Source organism: Lissotriton vulgaris, chromosome 12 (assembly GCF_964263255.1).
Source record: "Lissotriton vulgaris chromosome 12, aLisVul1.2, whole genome shotgun sequence".
Taxonomy (NCBI): domain Eukaryota; kingdom Metazoa; phylum Chordata; class Amphibia; order Caudata; family Salamandridae; genus Lissotriton; species Lissotriton vulgaris.
The window spans coordinates 253,141,158-253,165,129 of NC_141700.1; the positions used below are offsets into that span (position 1 = coordinate 253,141,158).

Sequence of the window (23,972 nt, forward strand, 5' to 3'; positions counted from 1 at the left end):
TTCTCCCGCACCAGCTCCCACCCAGAGCAGACTGCTTCTCCGAGGTCTTCATTCGAACCTCCAGAGCCCCCACCTTCATGCCTTGAGATTGAGCAGTGGCAGCCGAGTACTTTTCTTCTGTCGCGAGGGGTAATTGATGTCACCCTGATAGCACATTACCCCTCCACAAAATCGTTTTATGCCAGGTATTGGAACTGTTTTCTCACCTGGCATGCGAATGAGAGTATGGACCCCCTACAGCCCCCAATGGTCGTCTTTCCAATATTTTGAGCTTTGTGCTTTTGTTGGCTCAGCAAGGTTGTGCTACAGGCTCAGTTAAGGGATATGTTACAGCCTTCTCAGCTTTCATTTGCACACATGACCAACCTGCTCCATTTAAGTCCCTTTAAGCTCAGTGTTTCGAATGAGCTGTTTTGTACATGTTTTCTCTTCCCCTTTTATTACACCTCAGTGAGACCCTAACATGGTTCTAATGATCTTGAAGGGGGCTCCATTTGAGTCTGTGAATTGCTACTAGTTGCAGCTTTTCACATTTGAGACTGTGTGTTTGGTGCCCATCATGTCTGTGTGTTAGTAACTGTAAGGGATGTGTGTCCTGTCTCCCTTCACTTGTTTTAATGTAGACAAGCTGGTACTGAGAACAAAAGCAGGTTTCTACAAAGGTGGTCTCTACGAGGAGGAGGCGAGGCTACAAATGCTGGAACCTCATAGGGTGTTCAGTTACTGTTAACAGAACTAAGGATTTGAGATCCAATGACCACATTTTTTGTAGGACACAAAGGCAACAGGAAGTGTGAAGCAGTCCATAAGAGGACCCAACCCCAGTGGATTGTGCTTTGTATTAAAATGTGTTAGGCCCAAGAGCGAACACCCAGAAGGCATCAGTGTTCATTTTACCAGATCATTGGAACTTCTTTAGCTTTGGCCAGGTGGGTGCCCATCACAGGCATTTGCTGTGCAGTGATATGGGCTTCACACATTCACCAAGCATTATTGCTTGGATTCAGAAGAGAGAAAGGATGACTATTTTGTTACTTGAATATTTTAGGACTTTCTGCTGACCATTTCCTCTGATATACTATCAGAGGGGGGGGGGATTGCTGTGGTATCAATTTGCAAGGTGAAGATTTCGCAAGTCGAAGTATCCATCTCAAGATTAAGTTACTTTCCTATGGGAATGATCTTCCTGCAGATTGCTCCACCCATCTCCCAATTTAGTGGCATGGTTATTGTCATCTGAATCTTAAAATTCCAAGTCATATTTTTGCACTGCATATACACTGTCAAATTACAGCTGATCCTGTCACTTCCTCCAATGTCTCTCAAAAACTTTATGTGGAATGGTCAGTGTGTGAGAGTAGCGCTATACAGCTCCTGTCACTTCCTGTCCCAGCAGTAACTGATGGAGCCAATGCTAGTACCAGCGCAGGAGAGGTATTGTAGAATTTTGTGGATCCAGTGTGGTGTCTGAGAATATACTGAAAAGAATCCATAGAAGGACAGCACATACAAACTACTGTACCACTTTCAGGGTAAGCAGAAACCGTCTCACCAATGTGTAATAGCAATGACAGACAAACTATGGCTAAGGTGAAAACTGTCCTGAGTTACCCTGTAAAGTATGTGGATATAAAAGGTAAATCCTTTGTTAATGATGTTAAGAAGATTAATATTACCTCCAGAAGAGCAATTTTACAGATATAAGGGCATACAAAGATGGCAGGGGAACCTCTAGAATCCTTCAAATCAAACACCTCACAAGCATCTAACATATGAAATACCTGTAGCAGCACTCGATTCAAGCGTAGCAGCCGTATAGTCTACAGGAGTGCAGCACATTAAAACAACTCTTATTACCTACAAAGGAGGGGAGGAAGAGTTGCAGCATGTCCTTCCAAAAGTAAGCTGCCAATGTTAAGCCCTCCTTTCTTTCTCCAATGCATACTCTTTAAGCAATCCTGAATAGATGCTACACTATTTTACTATCATGGTGGAGGGTAAACACCTACTTCTAATTCTTAATTTCTTTTTTTAAAGGATCAGGGTGAAAACTTCACAGAAAATTATTTTTATTTTCTAGGAACACCTTGCACATAACACCAAAGTTGGATCCTACTGAAAGTGGACACATTTATTTTTCAAATGATATATCAAAATTATTTTTGAAATTGGGTGTTCAAGTGCAAAAGTGTCAATAGCCAGTAGTCCACCAGTACCCAAAACACATGAAATAGGCTATTTCCCGTCAATGCACATTTTCAAATTATGCATTTGATTCTCAGTTGCAAATTTAATAATAAAAAAAAAATACTAGGACCCTAAATCAAGTACCTTTTGCTTTTTCCGATAGCTTGGTTTTCACTTAGGTTGGCCCAATTTAATATATTTGAACTAGCATTTCCTTAGACAAACGTTGTTTATTTTCACAATACATAGTAACCAAAGTTTTTTTGCCTTTTGTTCAAACCAAGTGCAATGTGTTGGACGTTTCTTCGTCAATTCCATGGGTGCTCCCTTGTGGAGTTCAACTCCTCTGATGTGAGTCTCTATTAGCAAAGTTAGGCTTCATGGATTTCTTCGGGAAAGCCTGTGCCTTATGATCTAATATTTTAAATGTTGAAATCAAGACAATATTCTGTGATATAGTGAGCATGGACAAAGTAACCAGGTAAGTCACTTCAAACAAAATTTATATTAACCTTTGAAATTGTACCTAGAACTGACCTCTAATTCCATCAGTTTTAAAATTGTATTTTAACATATTATGCTAATGTAGTCACATATATATCTTGTAAACTATTGTGGGGGCTTTCCATTATATGACACAATTTGAGTGAATGTGAGAATTTGCAGTAGCCCCTGAACCCGATTACCTAGCCCCATTCCCCACCCACCTCCGAAGTTGCCACTTTGAATCCCAAAGAGAAAGAGGTTCAAATCAGTTACAAAGCCAACTTGGGGTCGATAACTGATCAATGGATTGCAGTCAGAATTGTGGTTGCAAACCATTGATACAAAAGTTATGGACTCATTCCTCTTCCAAATTGTGATCTGCCAATTCTTTTCTGAATTGGAAAATGGGGTTAATATATATGTAACAGGGTTTCTGCTGTTACAAACCCTGGATTTGACCAATTTGGTGTCTGCAGCCTCAAACTCCCTTTGTACATTCGGCCCTTAATTATCAGCGAATAGCTGTAAGGTGTAGAGTGGGCAAGAGAAGCATGGATACATGAATGGTTCAAACACACTGTACAAGGAGGTTAAAAAACAGGACATTAGGGCCCAGAAGCTGGAGCCTCTCCCAGGTGTTGCTAAAGAGGTTAAACGTTGTAATAATTGTTGTGAATCACAACACAAGTTACATTATAAGGGGTCTGCTGAGTAGAAGAGAGTTGGGCTTTGATGTGGAGGTACTTTCTTCTCTCAGTCCTAAGGCGAGTTGGGCTTTGATGTGGAGGTCCTTTCTTCTCTCAGTCCTAAGGCGAGTTGGGCTTTGATGTGGAGGTCCTTTCTTCTTTCAGTCCTAAGGCGAGGTGGGCTTTGTTGTGGAGGTCCTTTCTTCTCTCAGTCCTAAGGCGAGGTGGGCTTTGTTGTGGAGGTCCTTTCTTCCCTCAGTCCTAAGGCGAGTTGGGCTTTGTTGTGGAGGTCCTTTCTTCTTTCAGTCCTAAGGCGAGGTGGGCTTTGTTGTGGAGGTCCTTTCTTCTTTCAGTCCTAAGGCGAGTTAGGGTTTGATGTGGAGGCCCTTTCTTCTTTCAGTCCTAAGGCGAGGTGGGCTTTGTTGTGGAGGTCCTTTCTTCTTTCAGTCCTAAGGCGAGTTAGGGTTTGATGTGGAGGTCCTTTCTTCCCTCAGTCCTAAGGCGAGTTGGGCTTTGTTGTGGAGGTCCTTTCTTCTTTCAGTCCTAAGGCGAGGTGGGCTTTGTTGTGGAGGTCCTTTCTTCTTTCAGTCCTAAGGCGAGTTAGGGTTTGATGTGGAGGTCCTTTCTTCTTTCAGTCCTAAGGCGAGTTAGGGTTTGTTGTGGAGGGCCTTTCTTCTCTTTGTCCTAAGGCGAGTTGGGATTTGATGTGGAGGTCCTTTCTTTTAGTCCTAAGACGAGTTGGGCTTTGATGTGGAGGGCCTTTCTTCTCTTAGTCCTAAGGCGAGTTTGGCTTTGATGTGGAGGGCCTTTCTTCTCTTAGTCCGAAGGTGAGTTGGGCTTTGATGTGGAGGGCCTTTCTTCTCTTAGTCCTATGGCGAGTTGGGCTCTGATGTGGAGGGCCTTTCTTCTCTTAGTCCTAAGGCGAGTAGGGTTTTGTTGTGGAGGTCCTTTCTTCTCTCAGTCCTAAGGCAAGTTGGGCTTTGATGTGGAGGTCCTTTCTCTTAGTCCTAAGGCGAGTTGGGCTTTGTTGTGGAGGTCCTTTCTTCTTTCAGTCCTAAGGCGAGTTGGGCTTTGATGTGGAGGTCCTTTCTTCTTTCAGTCCTAAGGCGGGTTGGGCTTTGATGTGGAGGGCCTTTCTTCTTTCAGTCCTAAGGCGGGTTGGGCTTTGATGTGGAGGGCCTTTCTTCTGTCAGTCTTAAGGCGGGTTGGGTTTTGATGTGGAGGTCCTTTCTTCTTTCAGTCCTAAGGCGAGGTGGGCTTTGTTGTGGAGGTCCTTTCTTCTTTCAGTCCTAAGGCGAGTTAGGGTTTGATGTGGAGGTCCTTTCTTCCCTCAGTCCTAAGGCGAGTTGGGCTTTGTTGTGGAGGTCCTTTCTTCTTTCAGTCCTAAGGCGAGGTGGGCTTTGTTGTGGAGGTCCTTTCTTCTTTCAGTCCTAAGGCGAGTTAGGGTTTGATGTGGAGGTCCTTTCTTCTTTCAGTCCTAAGGCGAGTTAGGGTTTGTTGTGGAGGGCCTTTCTTCTCTTAGTCCTAAGGCGAGTTGGGATTTGATGTGGAGGTCCTTTCTTTTAGTCCTAAGACGAGTTGGGCTTTGATGTGGAGGGCCTTTCTTCTCTTAGTCCTAAGGCGAGTTTGGCTTTGATGTGGAGGGCCTTTCTTCTCTTAGTCCGAAGGTGAGTTGGGCTTTGATGTGGAGGGCCTTTCTTCTCTTAGTCCTATGGCGAGTTGGGCTCTGATGTGGAGGGCCTTTCTTCTCTTAGTCCTAAGGCGAGTAGGGTTTTGTTGTGGAGGTCCTTTCTTCTCTCAGTCCTAAGGCAAGTTGGGCTTTGATGTGGAGGTCCTTTCTCTTAGTCCTAAGGCGAGTTGGGCTTTGTTGTGGAGGTCCTTTCTTCTTTCAGTCCTAAGGCGAGTTGGGCTTTGATGTGGAGGTCCTTTCTTCTTTCAGTCCTAAGGCGGGTTGGGCTTTGATGTGGAGGGCCTTTCTTCTTTCAGTCCTAAGGCGGGTTGGGTTTTGATGTGGAGGTCCTTTCTTCTTTCAGTCCTAAGGCGAGGTGGGCTTTGTTGTGGAGGTCCTTTCTTCTTTCAGTCCTAAGGCGATTTAGGGTTTGATGTGGAGGTCCTTTCTTCCCTCAGTCCTAAGGCGAGTTGGGCTTTGTTGTGGAGGTCCTTTCTTCTTTCAGTCCTAAGGCGAGGTGGGCTTTGTTGTGGAGGTCCTTTCTTCTTTCAGTCCTAAGGCGAGTTAGGGTTTGATGTGGAGGTCCTTTCTTCTTTCAGTCCTAAGGCGAGTTAGGGTTTGTTGTGGAGGGCCTTTCTTCTCTTAGTCCTAAGGCGAGTTGGGATTTGATGTGGAGGTCCTTTCTTTTAGTCCTAAGACGAGTTGGGCTTTGATGTGGAGGGCCTTTCTTCTCTTAGTCCTAAGGCGAGTTTGGCTTTGATGTGGAGGGCCTTTCTTCTCTTAGTCCGAAGGTGAGTTGGGCTTTGATGTGGAGGGCCTTTCTTCTCTTAGTCCTATGGCGAGTTGGGCTCTGATGTGGAGGGCCTTTCTTCTCTTAGTCCTAAGGCGAGTAGGGTTTTGTTGTGGAGGTCCTTTCTTCTCTCAGTCCTAAGGCAAGTTGGGCTTTGATGTGGAGGTCCTTTCTCTTAGTCCTAAGGCGAGTTGGGCTTTGTTGTGGAGGTCCTTTCTTCTTTCAGTCCTAAGGCGAGTTGGGCTTTGATGTGGAGGTCCTTTCTTCTTTCAGTCCTAAGGCGGGTTGGGCTTTGATGTGGAGGGCCTTTCTTCTTTCAGTCCTAAGGCGGGTTGGGCTTTGATGTGGAGGGCCTTTCTTCTGTCAGTCTTAAGGCGGGTTGGGTTTTGATGTGGAGGTCCTTTCTTCTCTTAGTCCTAAGGCGAGTTGGGCCTTGAAGTGAGGTCCTTTCTTCTGTCAGTCCTAAGGCAGGTTGGGCTTTGATGTGTAGGGCTTTTCTTCTCTCAGTCCTAAGGCAAGTTGGGCTTTGTTGTGGAGGTAATTTCTTCTCTCAGTCCTATAGCGAGTTTGGCTTTGATGTGGAGGTCCTTTCTTCTTTTAGTCCTAAGGCGAGTTGGGCTTTGATGTGGAGGTCCTTTCTTATCTCAGTCATAAGGCGGGTTGGGCTTTGAAATGGAGCTCCTTTCTTCTCTCAGTCATAGGCTTGAGTCCTGAACAAAGACTTTCACACAGTCACTGCCCTGAAGATACTTCCCTTGCTTTATTCAGTGCTGCACCAATTGACTTTGCCCTGGAGGTTCCCTTTCCTGGAATGGAAGGCCTGTGCAGATGTACTACCTATTTCTCAATCCTGGGCTGGATGGTCTGAGGCCTGTACTGCTACACACCATTCCTACCCTGTCAGCCCTCACATTTAATATCCCTCGGTTTTTGTATACTCAATCCCTTGGCCGTTTTTCTTCTACCCTACTGTCACATATTTGCAACTCATTTAGCTGAGAAAATACCTGTCTCTGAGCCCCTGAGGGAGCAGTTGTTTCCTCGATAGAGGGACCACACAGCCTCCTCCTCTTGCACAGAAGGGTCTCCCTTTCTCCATCAATCCTAGACTTCAGTTTTTCACCCATGCTCTTCCTTCATCACATATGCTTATACAGTGCCTGCTCTATGAATGAAGTGGAACTCTTCGCATGAAGGCACCTTGTTATATACAGACCAGGGCCTGTTTAATGGGGTACTACTACAACAACAGATGTTGCTATTTGGCAGTACAGTCCTATGTCACAGCCCTTGTTGGTTTTATTGTAAGTTCCATCCATATTGGTCGGTCACTCAATAGAAAGTATTCATCTTTAAAATATGCATTATTTAATTTAAAAAAATAGTTTATTTCCATTTTAAAACTTTGTTCTAGTCTCTTTTGTCTGGGCGGTGGGAGCCACCTGCTGGTTTTGCACATCAGCAAATGTGGACACACTTCGCCAACCCTTGGCTGGGTGATGCAATGAGCTTCAGGCCCTCCTCCCGGTTACTGAAGCATCCGCTTGGCCCAGCAGCTGTCAGGGAAGGATATCCCAGGTCCATGGGCCTTCCCACTTAAACAGGTTGTTTGGGTGGTCCTGCCACTTTACTTGTCTGTGAATGGCTCAACCTTTGTAAAGCTCCACCCAAAGGAGGCCACTGGGTGAAATGGCTGGGTGGTGTAGCTGTTCCCCTAGTGATTGAGGGATTTCCAGCCCATTTTGGATGATCCCCCAACGTCCTGCAATGAAAGAGAAGAGAAGTTAAACAGTTGCAATGGCCTCATATATCCTAATCTTGTCTTCATATTGATGCTCTTCCCTTTCAAATTCCACCCACCATATATAGATCTACCACCCTCGCCCAGTCCCCCCCAACCTCCCACCCTCTATCTTCACACCTATTATCTACATTAGGGGTGATCCACAAGGGCTGGAACAAATTCAAATTCTCTTGACTTAAGTGAAATAAATGGACATGCAATGAATCTAAATTGGAAATATTTACACTAAGTGGTACTCTGGCATAGCCCAGTTCTATTGCCAAGAAGTGGACAACCTGTTCTACATTCACATGTGTGGCTTAATCACTCTCATTGTTTCTACTCTCCTTTCTCATCTAGGTATTGCCCACTTCTTACCCCTGTCCTTGAGGACTGACAACCCAATCACATTTCCTACTCCGATTCTGTGACTCTAGCCTATCATCTGCAGCACGGCTCTGCCTACTAGCTCAATTTTAGGGGTCTTTTATTCTCGTGCTCCATCTACCACCATTATTCAGCCTGACATAGTATTTTCCTTACACTTTATACCTTTTCCCACCATGGTCGCCTTTATCTTGTTTTTTCTCCCCAACTCTGATTCCATTGTTTTCTTAAATCCATTAAAGCTGGGACAATAACAGCCCAACGTATAAAAGACAGGTAACTAAAATTGAGAAGTGGGAAACATTTTCTGTGATGTCTCCTCTTATTTCCCTGTTGAAGTTCTATGAATCTTTTTTCTTTTACTTCCTCAGGTTTCCTTTCAAATAACTCAACATTTCCACAGATACTGAGCTTACAGGCCGGCGGCCAAGGTATCATCACTCCATTACCTGTAGTTAACGCTTGAATTGTGCTGCTGGGCCACACGCTGTTCAGCAGAGTGTCTGAGGTGCCTCTACTGCCGACATGATTAGGTGAAGCTTTCTGGCCTACAGTCTCTCCCAGAGTCCTGGACCCTCCTGATGAGCTGTTTGTGCTGGAAGATCTTCCTTTCTCTGTGGATGTGACCTCAGTAGGCCCGCTCCTCTGTGACAATGGATCTTCTGTGTCTTTAGAGAAGATCTTAGAAGGGATGCAGCAACTGAACCCACAATCTTCCAGGAAGCTCAAGCTTTTCACGTCCAACCCATTTCTGAAAACTCCCAGCGCCAACAGCTGCGGGCCATCTGCTAACAAAAGACAGGGAGCAGCTGGGTTTGTGCAACAAACATCAAGGAACCCACTGCCAAGAGTCAATTATCACCTCTTCCTCTGTTGATTGCGCTCCAGGGATACCATGGATAGCCCTCCACCCTAATTAAAGTAACCACAGTACAGAGGTTACCGAAAGTGAAAGCATAGTTACCATCAGCAGAGACAATATCTTCCTTGATCATTCAGCCTCCAACTGTCAATGTACAGAACATTACATCATAGATCATAACTCGGGAGGGGACTCGGTGGGGAAGAGGGGTACAACACAAGTCTAAACACCCTCTGCTGGGACACTGTCAGGCCCTCTCCTCCTCTGAAAACAAATCCCATATCCTAACAACCACAGGTGAAAGTCACAAACCCAAATTCAGGAATCGTGCTCCCCTACCGAAAGGAGTTGCATATAACGTAGAACTTTCTGAGACCCTTCTGCTCACCTTCCAGATGAGACCTCAGGGACTCTAGCTGATTAGCCACTTTGGAGGAGGTTTCCGGGGTCTGCCCAAAGGATTTCAAAGGAACATTGAACAGCTTAAAGTCCAGTTTTTCCACCTATGGAAGACAAAACAATTGTTCAGAGGTGCAAAAGCACAGGTCACGGATGTTGGCATCTGTAAACCAGCAGCCCAGAAATCAATTAATTCAGACAAAATGTAGTTAAGCACAAGTAGTGGTTTGATATAGGTTACTCGGCGCCACTTAGAGAGTCTCACAAATATTCAAGTCCAAACGTTATTTCTTACGGTGCTATAAGGTAGAAGGAACCACTTAATCCTCCCAAACATGAGCATACGCCTCAAACAAATTGTAACACTCCTTAGCACACGTATATCATAGTACTGTCGTATATAGGTGTTGCCACCCTTTGAAACAATCACAATACGTAGTTGTTATTAATACATCAATTTGTATTTATTCTTGATCACTGGAAGTTCTCCACACAGCCGACACGTGTTTCATCGTAACTGGGAGTGTAACCCACGACTTTTTCAAGGCTGCAGAAGTTCAAACAAACAAAACAAAGATATGTTGCCATCTGTATATAGACTTTCGGTCATAGTTTCTAATAATAAACAATCGTTACATGATCATTATGTCTATAGATGTGGCCCTTGTCGTGAAGAGTTATACTAATGTGTCCATTCAGTGGATTTTTAGAAACATATTGTACAACATTCCTTTTCATTTGGAAGATACAATCCACACCTTGATAAGCTGTTACAGTACGTGGTTGATATTACGCAATTTTCCCAGTATGAAATCACAATATACTTAAATGCAGTCTTATTATTGTATAACACAGAATGCACCTCTATCCACTATAGAGGTCTATGAACCTGTATAGGATGGAGAGATCCAGTACTCGGATAGTCTTATTAAGGCGTGATTTGATACATTGTATCATAGTGACTATCGTGCATCTTTTTTCTATTTTTTGAATATATTTTTAAAAAACACAATGAACCAGCACCATGTGTCGAGAGTTTTACAAAAGTATAGTGATATATAGTGTGCTCATATTTATTTTCCAGTGCAAGGAATTGTGTGATTGGTATGTGCTCATAAATACCTATTTCCAGATCTGTTCTCTTTTGGCTGTAGGAGTAATACATATAACTTTTTTAAGGATCAAGTATTGTTTTGTGTTACTCATCTGTCACATAAAGGTAATTTTGGGTTTATTTCACGTTGCTGACTTACTTAGTATGCGGTGATAATTCCAACCCGCAAGGGGGTTCTACAGGGGTCTTCTGTTGTTTCGTATCCAGTATATGATGTCAACAGAGGTATCACACCTCAGTTTATTTTGGCCGGCTGAAAGGAATATTGGTATTCTTATTAGTTCGTATACTATCCATGGCGGTGCAGAGACTGACTAGTTTGCTATTTATTATTATTAAAATTATAGTGCAACCATGGGTGATTTCACAGTGTCCCCTGATAAATCCTCATATTGTCTATTTTGTAATGAGTCTTAGCTCATGTTGTTTGTAACTAACATCGTATCTAATATAGCAGATTAATCTATTTTAACAGGGTGTCCGTATTACTATTAATAGCTAATTTCGTTATAACCCATCTTTATGTCATCCTCCTCATCTATTATTAATATGAGCCAGCTTGCCAGTACATCCAAGTGCATTTCTTTAAGAGAGCTAGCGCACATTCCCGTTCATGTTATTTTAATGATCCCCGGATTTGAGACATTATTATTTGGCATTATGCTCCCAGTGCTAAGTCACATATCCCCATTCAACGGATTCTTATTTCTCTTACCTTTCGCCTGTATCATCCGGTTTGTAAAGGCTCCCCGTTGGCAATCAGCGTGTACGCTCGATTGTAGTCTTTCAAGCCCGCCGCGTTTTTATTACAAACACTTCCGTGTTTGAGTCGTATTCCTGATAGGTCATTGTGCACCGCGTGACCTCCGCATCACTAGTTCCATGCCGATTGGTGTGTAAAGGTCACGTGGGTCTGTCCGGGTTCTGTGTTCTGGGTGTTTATTAGTATAGCAAAAATGGTCGCCATCTTATAGTATCTTTTCGGAATTAAAATTAATCTGTTCCCATATATTTTATGGCTCATTTACTAGCGATATTGTATTACCGTCACATATAATTTTATTATTTAAAGATATCATTCGATACCGATGTCTAAATTATTTATACGTACCGTCTTTATTGCCCATTCAATTACATGTACGATCTATTTAGAGAGAAGTATATCTGTCTAGCATCATTTTTGTATTGTGATTGTTTCAAAGGGTGGCAACACCTATATACGACAGTACTATGATATACGTGTGCTAAGGAGTGTTACAATTTGTTTCAGACAAAATGTAGCTGAAGTGTATTTGTCTATTAAAATGTTTCCCTTCATCATTTATAACACGAAAACAATTGTCATACACAAATAACTTCCTGCAGTTATTGCACCAGGGGCATACTAAGTTGTACAGTTTAGGCGGGACGTGAGGTTCAGGTCTGATCTTGCTCACCCCAGTATTCGCCCTCAAGGCATTTCAATTACTCTCATGAGAATACTCATTTTCTTCTACTTTGAGAGCGCTGTATATGTTTTCATCCAGCTTACTACGCAAGTTTATTTGCAGCTTTTATTGTTGCCAGGAAACCAAATTTTCCTCCATGTCTAATATTTGTTAACCAAACAATTCAATATGTTACCTGAATAATGAAATATCAATCTACAGAGACACACAAAACTTGCTACATACAAACCCTTTTAGTTTCAGGTACTTATGAACTCAGAGAGAGAGAGTGGCTGTTTCTGTAATATACATGTTAATATAATTTATCACAACTGAAGTAGATAGAAAACAATATGATAAAGTAAATTGATGAGACGTACGAAAGGACAAAACTAACCATCAGTATGACGCCGGTCTTCAAACCAGAAAAGAAGGATTATTGAAGTGGAGTATCCAAACAAAAAGAATATTGCCCACCACTTTAATTTGTGCTGCTGACATTTGACATGGTGCTATGTTATGCAGCTGAACAGTACTTCAGATTTCTGCAGCGCGTGCGACACTTTGTGTGCAGCACCCAGAGTTGGTACCTGTGGTACTGACCAGACTTCTCATCTATGAAGTCCTATTAACAAGTGGACATAGTGAGTGCTACGAATGGAGGATGCACCCATAGATGGCGCCTCAGACTGGATTTATCTAGCAATACACCCTACAGAGGCAGCCCAAACAATCACAAACTGATTTAGAGTTATTTGTGCTCCCATCTGGAGGGGTGCTCGCCTGACAGTTCAGGATGGACTGGTCCCATGATTAGCAGTGTCTGATGCATAAAAGAGGACCTCTGTCTAGAATGGCATGGTGAGCGAAAACAATGGACTTTAATGCGGATCAGAGGATTGGCAATGGCTGAGATCAATTAAAGCATTCCACCTTGTTAGTTGTAGTAGTAGTTTGGTGGTACACACTTCTTGTGCTTTGAACTGCGAAATAAGAATGTCATATACTCTTCAGTGAAGTCGCTACTCTTTCACTTTATATCTATTGGTTTTATTTCGAAATTTGCCACAGAGCAAACATAGTCCTGGTTGATATCACACTGCTCCACACTGCTAGAGTAGATTGTACAATTAACCCAGGAAGATTTAACAGTAAAGGAAATGCTTTAAGTCTTCGAGTGTCCGCTCTGTTCCATGAAGCCGATAGTTAACCGCAGCATACCAAGGTGTCCCACAATTCCATTAGAATCATTTAATCTCTATTTACTACCTTTCACGGCCCTATTAAAACCTTCTGGCATAAGATATTTTGTTATTTGGCACTAACTTGATTGTCATGTTATCACCGGTAAATAAAAAGCATAACAAATATGCCAGCCAATATGACCGCACTGGATTAATCAAATGTCAAAACCTTACTATCAAGAAGACCAAAATTAAGGTGGTTGTTGCATGAACATGGCAATAGGAAATCAATGGTACAGAGAAAAAAAGAAAAAAACAATTAAACAATTTTTAGACAATTAACAAGAAAGGAGTAGCAGGAGAAGATTAAAAAAAAGGAAAAAGCACAGCCGGTTCCACTATAAAAAAATTTGACAGCCATTGTGCAAAAAACGCAATTTTAGGTAAACAATACAGTACAAATGCAAAAACTGCAATAAAGTGCAACTGCAAAATGCAATATAATCCAATAAAGTGCAATTTTAAAGTGCTAGTGCAAAATAGTGCAAAAACAGCTAGTACAAATCTGCAATAATACAATAAAGTGTAAATATTCTGAATAAAAACCTTATACTTTCATTAATGAGCCTGCTGTAAAAAAGGGGGATTTTCCTTAACCAATCACTACTATCTTCCCCGTCTCTTCCTTCTCTCCCCCCTCCCCCCTCCTCACTCTTTCTTTTCTCCTTCCCCATCATCTTTCCTTCAATAATTCCAGATTCTCAAAATATTCCAATTTCTTTCAAATCTTGCGATGGCTCCCACCCTACCTGCATAAGCTCTTTCCAAATTAAATGTTCTCCTCATTTTAATAAACCATTTTATCTGTGATGGAATCTCCCTGGATTTCCAATTTTGGAGTATCAAAGACCGAGCAACTACACAAGATATAAAAATAAATACTTCTTCAGTTTTGTTAAACCTGCTCCTCTCTTTGCATATACCAAACAAGGCCATCTCAGCTACTGGCAAAAATGCTTTCCCAGTTGCCAGCTCAATATCTGAAAATATCCCCTTCCAAAAAGATTCCAACTTAGGGCAGGAAAAGAAAATATGACACCATCCTCCCTGGCCCATAGCTTTGCATCTAAAACACCTATTCTCAACTTCAGGGTACATTCTCTCCATGGCCTCCGGTGTGTAGTAAGCCAGCCAACGTGATAGAAAGGACATTCTCTTGTAGTTAGCCGCCCGAAGTGATTTATTTCCCAGGTGGCACAATACCTCCCAATCCTTAACTGAAAAAATGCACTGTGTCGAGGGGTATATTTTCTCTAGATGTCAATCTACTACTGAAGATGTTCTGGAAAAGTAGAGCATTTTATACCAATATCCTATGCCTTTATTTTTATCTCCGTACAGGTCTGTTATCAAGGCAGTGGGAGAATTAAGCAAACCACCTATCTTCTTTCTAATAAAATAGACCATCTGCAAATATTCAAAGAACGTGGGCCGCCTGGGATTGTTCGTTCTGGCTAAAACCTCATGCCAGCTGATTACCCAATTTTGTACAGACAAATGTCTTAGTCCACAAAACCCGGAAAGTTCCCAGTTCTTTAGGTGATTCAAGCTTATCTTAAGACCCATTTTGGCACATTCCATCAAGCTCAAATAATTAGAACCATCAGAGCCATGTTTTTTAAAAAAGCAGCAATATTGATATATACCCTTTCAGTGTCTTGTATCTTGATTTCTTGGGGAGCTTTGCAGTTTTTAGAAAGATAGGAATTTGAGAACCTGCTTCCTGTACCATTATTTCAAGAAAGAAATTATCTCTTGTCTGTCTAGTCCTTAGTAATCCTGCCACAATGTCAAAAAAGGCTGCTTCATAATAAGTCTTAAAATGGGGAAGAGCCAGGCCACCTTGATCAACAGATAGTTGAACCACCGGAAGCTTGACTCTTGAGGCCTTCTGGTTCCAAATGAATCCTCTCAACATCGTTCAAGGTCTTTGACTTTGATTGGAATATTGCTGAACAAAAATATAAGTAGTGGCAATACCGACATCTTAACCAGTGACACCCTGCCAATCAATGACAACGGAAGTAGACACCATTGATCCAACAGATTCCTTATTTTGTTCTTCATTTTAATATAATTCAAGGCATAGAGTTTATCATAGTCTCCGGTCACAAAGATACCCAGGTACCTAATCGGATCCCTTTTTACTGCTTGAGGCTGTAGATAAATCGGAAGAAAATCTAGACTGGTGTTTAACGCAATAACTTCCGGTTTTTTTCCATTAATCTTATACCCCCCTATCTTCTCATAGTCCTTGAGCTCCCCCGTGAGGCGCTCGATGTTTTCTTTTTCGGGAGCCAAATAGAGGATAATATCATCGGCAAACAATTTTAACTTAGACATACCGATGATGGGGGGCAAAATAGCAACATTGTCTCTTATTCTTGTTACTAAGGGTTCAATAAAAAAAGTGAAGAGCAAGGGGGACAATGGGCAACCTTGCCTTGTTCCACGATTTATTTTAATCTTCCCAGCCTGCTTAGCATTAATAATTACCTGGGCAGATTCACCCTCATAAATATTATGTAGCATTTGAATAATTGGAACAGGGAACCCGAAATGACCCATAGAAAAAAAAGCGCTGACCAATTAACCAAATCAAATGCCTTTTTTGCATCGATCATTAATATACATGCAGAAATCGAATTAATATTAAAATAGTCTAATGCCTGTATCAAAAATTCAGTGTTGGCTGCCATATACCGACCCGCAATGAACCCCGTCTGGTCTTGATGGATTACCTCCTGAGCTGCAAATACAAATCTTTGCGCCCAAATTATCATAAGTATTTTAGAATCAGAATTCAGTAAGCTGATCGGCCTATAAGAATTCACATCCTCTGGGTTTTTATCCTTTTTGACAAAACTTATGAATTCAGCAGAAACCTTTCCACCTAATCTAATATGATTAAATCGTTTTTTCAGAGGTACTTCGAGGTCTTTAATGAAGACCTTATAAAATTCGATAGGGAACCCATCCTGTCCAGAAGTCTTTGCTCCCGATGTTGCCTTTATGCTATCATGGATTTCAATAGAACTTATTTCACATCCAATTTGATTACTTCGAGTTTCAGAGATTTTGGGAATTTCTATATTATCAAAATATTCCTGAATCATTGCCTCCTCTACCTGATATTCCGTGGAGTAGTTTCTCTCATAATGATCCAGGAATATCTTTGAAATTTTTTCACTCTGTGTTTCCTTAACACCTCCTTAAGGATCTCGAATTTTCGAAATGAAGGATGACTCCTGCTTCTTTCTCGTAGAATTAGCCAGAAGCTTTCCAACCAGTTGACTATCTTCGTAGACCCTTTGCTGAAAGGCTTTTGAACTATTTATTTCCTCCAGAGTGAAAAAATCCCTTAGCAGTGCTTTAGCCTGCTCCCATCGATTCGGCTGCTGATGAAGCTTTAGGGCATATTCCTTCTCGGCAGCAGCCTGAAGATCAAATATTTTTAGCTTTCGATCATTTGCCTTAGCACTGGAAAACGCAATGATCTGACCACGGGCTGCTGCTTTGAATGCACCCCATAACGAAAAGGGCTCAGCTGTATCTTTATTCACTGAGAAAAATTCTGTCACCCACTCTTTAAATCCAGAAACCCAATCCTTGTTTTGGAGAAGGGTGCGATCTAGCTGCCACCTGGGACGCTCCCCTTCCAATCCTCCTAGTACTAGCTCAACTTCGACCCTCCCATGATCAGAAAACAGATTACATCCTATCAAAGTTCTTGAGATCTGAAGTGATCTAGATAACAAACAAAAAATCTATTCTGGATGCCGATTGAAACCGGTTAGAATAGCATGTAAAGGCTTCCTTATCTACATTCATACAGCGCCAGGGATCCCGTAATTGGTATTCTGCCAAAAGTACTTTGAACACACGTTTTGTCTTAGGTTTTAATTGCTTTTTGTTCTTATTAGAAGTATCCCTCTTCAAATCCTGAATATAATTGAAGTCTCCTCCTAGTATGATCTGCCCTGGAGTGCCCCTTAAAACCTCACTAATCTCCATCAAGCCTGAGATATCATCGTGGATGGGGCCATAATAATTCATAAAGTTAAATATTTTCCCAAGCAGCTTCGCTGCAACCCATAGCCACCTTCCTCTAGAGTCTCTTTGAACCTGTAGGATTTCCCAAGGTAGATACCTTGCAAAATAAATAGCTACTCCCCTCTGGGCAATCCCTGCTGAAGAGAAGAACACATGAGAGAAATATCTCGGCAAAAACAACTTCGGGGCATTTGACTTCAAATGCGTCTCCTGGAAAAAGACCACCTGAGGATTCAAAGTTATTACCCATTTCAAGAAAGCTCCATACTTCTGCTTATTCAGCAGTCCATTCGCATTAATGGACAGGATATCACATGAATTATATTTTATCTAGAAGCATATAAAATCTCATCCAGATTCCGTACCAACCATTAGCAGATTTCAAATTACTAATCCTACTGCACATGTTCCTTTTTACTGCGTTTACCCCCCCACCCTGAACCCCCTAGGAATGTGGAACCCTCCTCCCGTCCACGCTACCCACATTCCTCCCTCTTCTTTCTACTCTGGGTGTCCTCTTGCTGCATCCTGTTGTAACCCGTTAACCCTGGGCTGCCCCGTTCTCACCAAATATTACTGCTCAATCGGACAAAGGTGTAAGAGAAAACATTTTTTCCCCCTTTAATATTCTCAAACATTAGCCCCATAAGAAATCTCTTTATGGAGGAATTGAGCATCTTCGATATCAGTAAACATATAAAACTTCCCTTCTACCAGGACCTTCAACTTTGATTGCTGTGCAATCGATGCTTGGGCGCCATTGGCTTAGAATAAATGCAAGATTTTAACAAACTCCTTGCGCCTTTTGGCGGCCGCCGCTGTCATATCCGGGAAAATCCTACATTTTATTGTTTCTGAAACAGAGAATTGCCGTTGTTGATAAGCTTTGGACAAAATCTTCTCCTTGATCCTAAAGTCAGCAAAGTTCAAGAGTATCGTTCTAGGAAATGGTGAATTTGCGAAACGCTGTGCTGGAACCCGATGAGCCCTTGTAATAGTCAAATCACCCTCAATCTCGGGTAGAACTGCATGTTGAATAAAAGAGGTGACCCATTGGATAGTATCGGAGCCTTCTGTTCCCTCCGGAACCCCTACTATTCTGAGATTTGATCTTCTCGAGTGATTTTCAAGCTCTTCAAGTTTATGCTCAAGCGAGACCTTCTTCTTAGCTGCCTCCCTAGCTTCACCCACAACCAAGTTTACCTTGTCTTCAAGGACGGAAATCCTAGTCTCCGCCTCCTGCAATCTACTGGAAAATGCCAGCATAAATTCCTCGAATTTGTCCATTCTTGAGTGAAGAGTGGCTATCTCTACTTGTTGGTTATGTTTTATCTCTCGGATTTCATCCAGAATCAGATTCAACATCTTGCGGATATCCAATTGATATCTAACTTCTGTCCCTGAGAGATTAATTTCATCTGCTACGGGGTCAACATTCATATCCCTTGGGCTCCTATTAATAAACAGCTGGACATCCTCTTCTGCTGTCACCAGTGCACCCTCTTGCATATTCAGATTTTGAAAGGAGATTTGACCAGGTGTTCCCCCATCTGCCAGATCATTTGACACAGTTTGGGAGGATTGCACTGGAGATACGAGTAGGGACTCTGGTCTCTGATCTTGGGACTGCGTCATAGATGAATCAGTTTGACCTATGTCCTTAATCAGTAGAGAAGTAGCAGGCACCTCTGAGGAAGTAGGAACCAGCGGGACTTGATGGGGAACTGATTTTGGGGTGGTTCTCTTAGCAAAAAGAGGAAAGTCCTTCCTCTCCTTGCTTCCAATGCCGCCAGATCCATTCTTATTCTTCCCCACTTGATCCAGAGTTGCTGTCTCCAACTGTGGAGGGGGAAATACCTATCGGTGTTTCTGGCTTAGGGGATAGAGATACATTTAAAATATTTGCTTTGTCTGCGGCTGTTTTCTTTGACTCTAGGACATTCAAAGAAGAGGACGAAAGGTGACCATCGTCATCCGAGGATTCTGGAAGAGTATCTTCCACTGAATTCTCCTCTTTATTTTTCTCTTTTATTCTGCCTCTGTCTTTGACTGCTTTTTGAGCAGCTTTCCTGGCTAGAGCGAGGGGAGTCTTAGTTTTCTGGTGGGGGACCAATTCTGTTTTATTTGACTTTAAGGGCTCTTCCCACTCCTTCTGCGATTTGCCCATTGTAACCCTTAAACAGCAGCCACAGCTCTCCTTCCCTGTGCTTTTGCACCTTCTTTAATAAGATTAAGCCACTTGGAAATAATATCGTTTCACAAGTACTACTTATCAAGTACTACTCACTGTGCACCCAAGTCCTGCGTAGAACTAGAATTTATCCGACGGTCTGGGGACAGCAGTAGCAGCTGAATCTGCCTGTTTTTTTCTGGCAGACAATCGGGGCGCAGGTGATGTAGGGCGAGGTAGGGTGACGTGGAATACGCTAATCAACAGCCTTTAATGTGGATTGCAAATCTGCCTTCTATAGGAGGGGCCAAACACACCGTCAACTAGAACCGGGAGGAATGACCCAGATTCCATTCACACCACTAGCATGTTCAATATCAGCGAACAACTGCACCAAACCTCACCAAACCTCCATCCGGACAAGTTGCTGAAAAGCTTCCTCCTCTCAGTGCTCCGCTCCGCTGCGCCTCCGTTCCGACTTTCCTTGTAAAGTTGAGGCCGAGGTAGGGTGAAGCGGCAGCAGCTGTATACTAGCGGAGAAGCGAGGCGAAGTGCAGCAGGGGGCTGAGTCAGCGGAGTCAGCTGACACTCTCAGCAGCGTAGCACACGAACGCCGCACATCTCAGGAGCTCCGTTCTCCCCCTCAGACCTCAATCCAATGGCCCAAAGCATCCCCTCCGAGTCCGCCCGATCCTCGACGATGACGCCACCTCGAAAACCCTCTAGCGAAATAGGAAAAGACGCGGCAGCTCCAGCTCGACTGCTTCGCTTCTTACACCGTCCATTCCGCCATTCCTGGGGGCGGGGTCCTTGGGTCACGGCCGGCTACTCGGAGGCGTAGAGCTCCGTAGCAGGCATGGCACTCCCCGAAATGGTGCTTATTTTCAATCCAGGGTGCCAAAGCGTGGCAACACTAACAAAAGTACCGCATAACATTAAAAACTCAGTCGGCTTAGGTAGAGGTACAAGCTGGCTTCTGTTAAGATATGTTATGTCTGTCTGATGAGTCCGCTGGAACGCCAAGAGCATAAATGTTGTACTTTACAAATTGCCTAACATAGATACAGCAACCATTATCTGGGCTTTATCCCCCACTAAACACAAACCACTATTACGTGCTCCCTAAGTCACGTATCAATATTCATATTTTTATCACCTTTTTTCAGCTTCACATAAAAATGCCTCCCAAAAGGCAACGCACGTAGACCGCGGGAGAGAACCCCAATGTTAAAATAGAGAAACACTGACACTTGCAGCGAGTCACAGCGAAACTGCCACTAAAGCAGTGAGAATTTTGGGGTGGCATAATTACCGCTGAACACAGAAGCCATGAGTAGCCTGACTCACAAGGGCTTCATCGCACACTTTGAAAGGCGGCCGTTTTGCTCTATGCCAGTGACCCCTTATTCTGGAAATTATCAAGGTGTTTCTGCAAAATCTTCTCATTGTTGGAATTGAGGAGACCGTTTATAATGCGGTCTTTTGAGAGCTGCCATTGTGAATAAACAATCTGCCATTTTGCACTGTGAATCTGGGATGTCAGGGACTCATCCCACAGCCAGACTACTACGAGAGTCTCTCTTTCATTTTCAGGCGAGAAGCTGACTGCTCAGATGACGTTTGTAAGAAAACTCCTCGATCTTTGAACGGGTGCCCTTCTTGGAGAAACCTGCCCTATATAGCATTTGGTTAGCAGAGAGGAATTCAAGCTCCATATTTAATCCCACAGGTTAGAGTTGTGAGGTCTGGCCTTTAAAATTACGCCCATCTTGGTTTAGGAGCATCACATCAACGCTGAGGACCTGTATTGGTTGAGATGGGCTCAAATACTGGAGAGGTCCCAACCTCGGGACGGCAGACCCAGTTAAGGGGCAAACAAGCCATGTGACCTAGAGGATATCTGCCTGGTTTCTAGATATGGATCTCTTTGAACCCCAGTGGTCCATTTTGTATTTTAAGAAGGGCATAGCAACCTGACATGGTATTATCCAAGCATTGGCAAATCCAATAGGTCTGACCTTGGCAATTGCACATTTTTTTAAATATATTTTCTGCTAACATACGCAAAAAAAGCAAACATAAAAAAATAAAGGAGCATCCCAGCTGCTCAGGCATTAAAGTGCACTCCTTGTCAAACAGCTTTGCACCTGTGAGCTGGGAAAATACCATGGTCACTCTCAGTGAAAGTCAGCCAAAGTATGAAGTGGGCTGACCCACTTGCACATCCTACATTGTAGTATGGCCTAAGGCCTGCTTTTGCGTGCATGTTATGTTAGCATGGCTTATTAGAAGTTTAAACGCCATTTTACTATTTCCTGCTTTTGCACACGACACTGCATAACTGTTTTTGTAAGTTAGCCTTCACGAAGGTCTACACATGAGAAAAGGTTTTGTTTTCGACATCTCTAGACTTACATTATGCCCCTAGTCTGCACAGTGAGTGCTGAAGCCGTCAAGGTTATCAAAACATGTTAGCTGTTTTTCGACATGTTAGAGTAACGCTTTCTAGACACAACAATTTGGCAGCTGTGAGCCAGCTAAGATTCTGGCGCCCTTATTATCATACACTTTCCATGATTTCACACACTTGGAGATTTTCTGTTTCCAGGAATGCAGAGAGCTTTGGCTGATCCAAATGTGATTTACTCTTATTGAGCGGAAAAATAATGAGGTCCCCCAAACAAGCCTAAGAGACCTTCTTTAGTTTATAATACATAGTTCCTATATAGGGAGGGTGCTAAAACTAGGCGCTATAAGACCTGTTTTCACCATCATTGTAATATGATTTCTCCTTTTGTATTTATTGGAATTGTAACAATGCTTACCATATTATTTTTAATCATATGTCTGCTTATGTTGGCTAAGATACTGCATTTGAGATCACGTCGTTAAAATAAATATTTTAACCTTACCATGTCTCTTCATTACTCCTGTTGTGGACTGGTATGAGAGCATAACGAAAGAGAGTTCTCACTTCCCACCATTCCTGAGTTCGTTTTAAGTCGCATGTTCTAGGTTGTCTAATCATTAGTTACTCAGCTATAGGACGAAGAGCTAATGTGACACTGATGCTAGCTGGTTGGGGTTTTTCGAGGTACTGAGGTGAGTTTCTGGTACACCACAATTCACTGATGTCCTAGGCCTCTGTGCACAGTTCTGTGTATGAGCAGGATCCTTGCAACATGGCGCCACCAACAATGTGGTCTTATTGTGAGACTCTTGAGTAGTGCTTGTATCAGTCCACGACCCCCCTCAATATTGTTTCCGGTTGACAGTGGTGATGGATAAAATCTACCTATAGTTACATAGGTCTTTTCTAGCTTGATAATATAAAACAATTTTCTATTGAATTACTACCCAGTTGTGCTTTGTATATTGCATTGTACTTATCTATCACTGTGTCGATATGGCTGTGGTTGATATCTCAGCTCACAGTCGTTTGGCTGTGCGCAATGATTTGCAGGATTTCCTAGTCTCTTTGTAAGGATAGGCAGTGGTTTTTGTTGTATCTGCTGACGCAACATACCCGTTTGAGCTGTTTTACTCATGGATCACGTTTCCTGCGGTTGATGCTGTTTCTGGTGTATTTCACACTTACACTTCATCTGCCGTGCCTGCAGAGTACGCACCATATAGGACACATGAAGTACAGATTTCTGTTTGGCTGCATGCCATTTGGTTTAATGGCGCCCTCCCACACGTAATAACGGCGGTCAGACAAGGGCCATTGTCGATTGCAGGCGCTTCTTGGCCTGTTTTAGCTGCTTATACCCCACATCCTAATGTGCCGCGGTTGACAGCTCCTGAATTGAGGCCCCTTTATAACTCTGCTGTAAAAGTGATAAGGGGCTGGTTCATTACATTTCCCGCAACCTCCCGGGTGGGGCCCCGGGTGGTGCAGCGCATCTAGTTGGAGCGAACAAACTAAAGCTTCGTCCTGTTATGGTTAATGCGGCTATGGGCAAGCATTCCCAGAATAAGGATGAGATGACTTTTTGGCTCGCAAAGAAATTCGACCAACTGGAGGCAGTATTCGCGAATACTACTCCTGTGGAAAAACACAGGATCCTTACAATAAGTTTGCAGAAGGACTTAGTGCCATACGTAAATGACTGTACAACTTGGGGTGTGATTTTTGCGGCAGTCTAAACTAGGTGCTTCGGCACCCCGTCAATGGCTGTCCTTCCCTCCGTCATTAAGCGTGTTCAGGATGATAACGGGCCGGAGGCGGCTGTGGAGTTGAGAATGCGACTCTTGGGAGAGTTTGACATGGTTCGCGATCTCGTCCTTGCAAATGTTAAAGGGGAAGCGGTAAGTTTCCAGGTGTCTTATGCTTTGCGCGATGTCCCCGACGCCGACAAACCCCGTCAGTTACCGAGAATTATTACGGAGGCTTATAATAATAGTAATAATAATCCACATTTGTAAAGCGAGAACAATCAACCGTAAGGGTCTCTAGGCGCAGGGGCCGTCGGGAAGATTAAACAAGCTATTGCCCAGATTCACATGGTGCTGGGCTAATCTGCCGCCGGCACCGGGGATCGAACCGTGATCCCCAGATTCCGGAGTCAGTCGCCCTGGCCGCGGCGCCACGCCTCTTCTGCTCATAAGACCGTTGGCCGTAATAGTTTGGGTGTTAAGCCTTTTGCTAAAAAACAAACACAGCAGCAAACTCAGTAGGCATCATCTGATAAAGATGACCACCCAAAAGTTCA

The 23,972-nt window shown here is 43.1% G+C and overlaps 1 protein-coding gene across 4 annotated transcripts in view; it reads right to left on the reverse strand.

The window, feature by feature from the left end:
- Positions 1–7,169: 7,169 nt before the first annotated feature.
- Positions 7,170–23,972, reverse strand: part of LOC147673892 (endonuclease/exonuclease/phosphatase family domain-containing protein 1-like) — a 99,227-nt gene continuing 82,424 nt past the window's right edge. For 2 of the 4 annotated variants that reach the window (XM_086947779.1, XM_086947780.1), the window contains exons 6-8: positions 9,239–9,353; positions 8,438–8,773; positions 7,170–7,580 (exon numbers count right to left, since the gene is read on the reverse strand). In XM_086947779.1, coding sequence (XP_086803905.1) covers positions 7,465–7,580; positions 8,438–8,773; positions 9,239–9,353 — 567 coding nt within the window. In that variant the 3' untranslated portion in view covers positions 7,170–7,464. Of the gene's footprint in view, positions 7,581–8,437; positions 8,777–9,238; positions 9,354–23,972 lie in introns of all 4 variants that reach the window. The other 2 variants (XM_086947777.1, XM_086947778.1) reach the window with 1 other exon arrangement.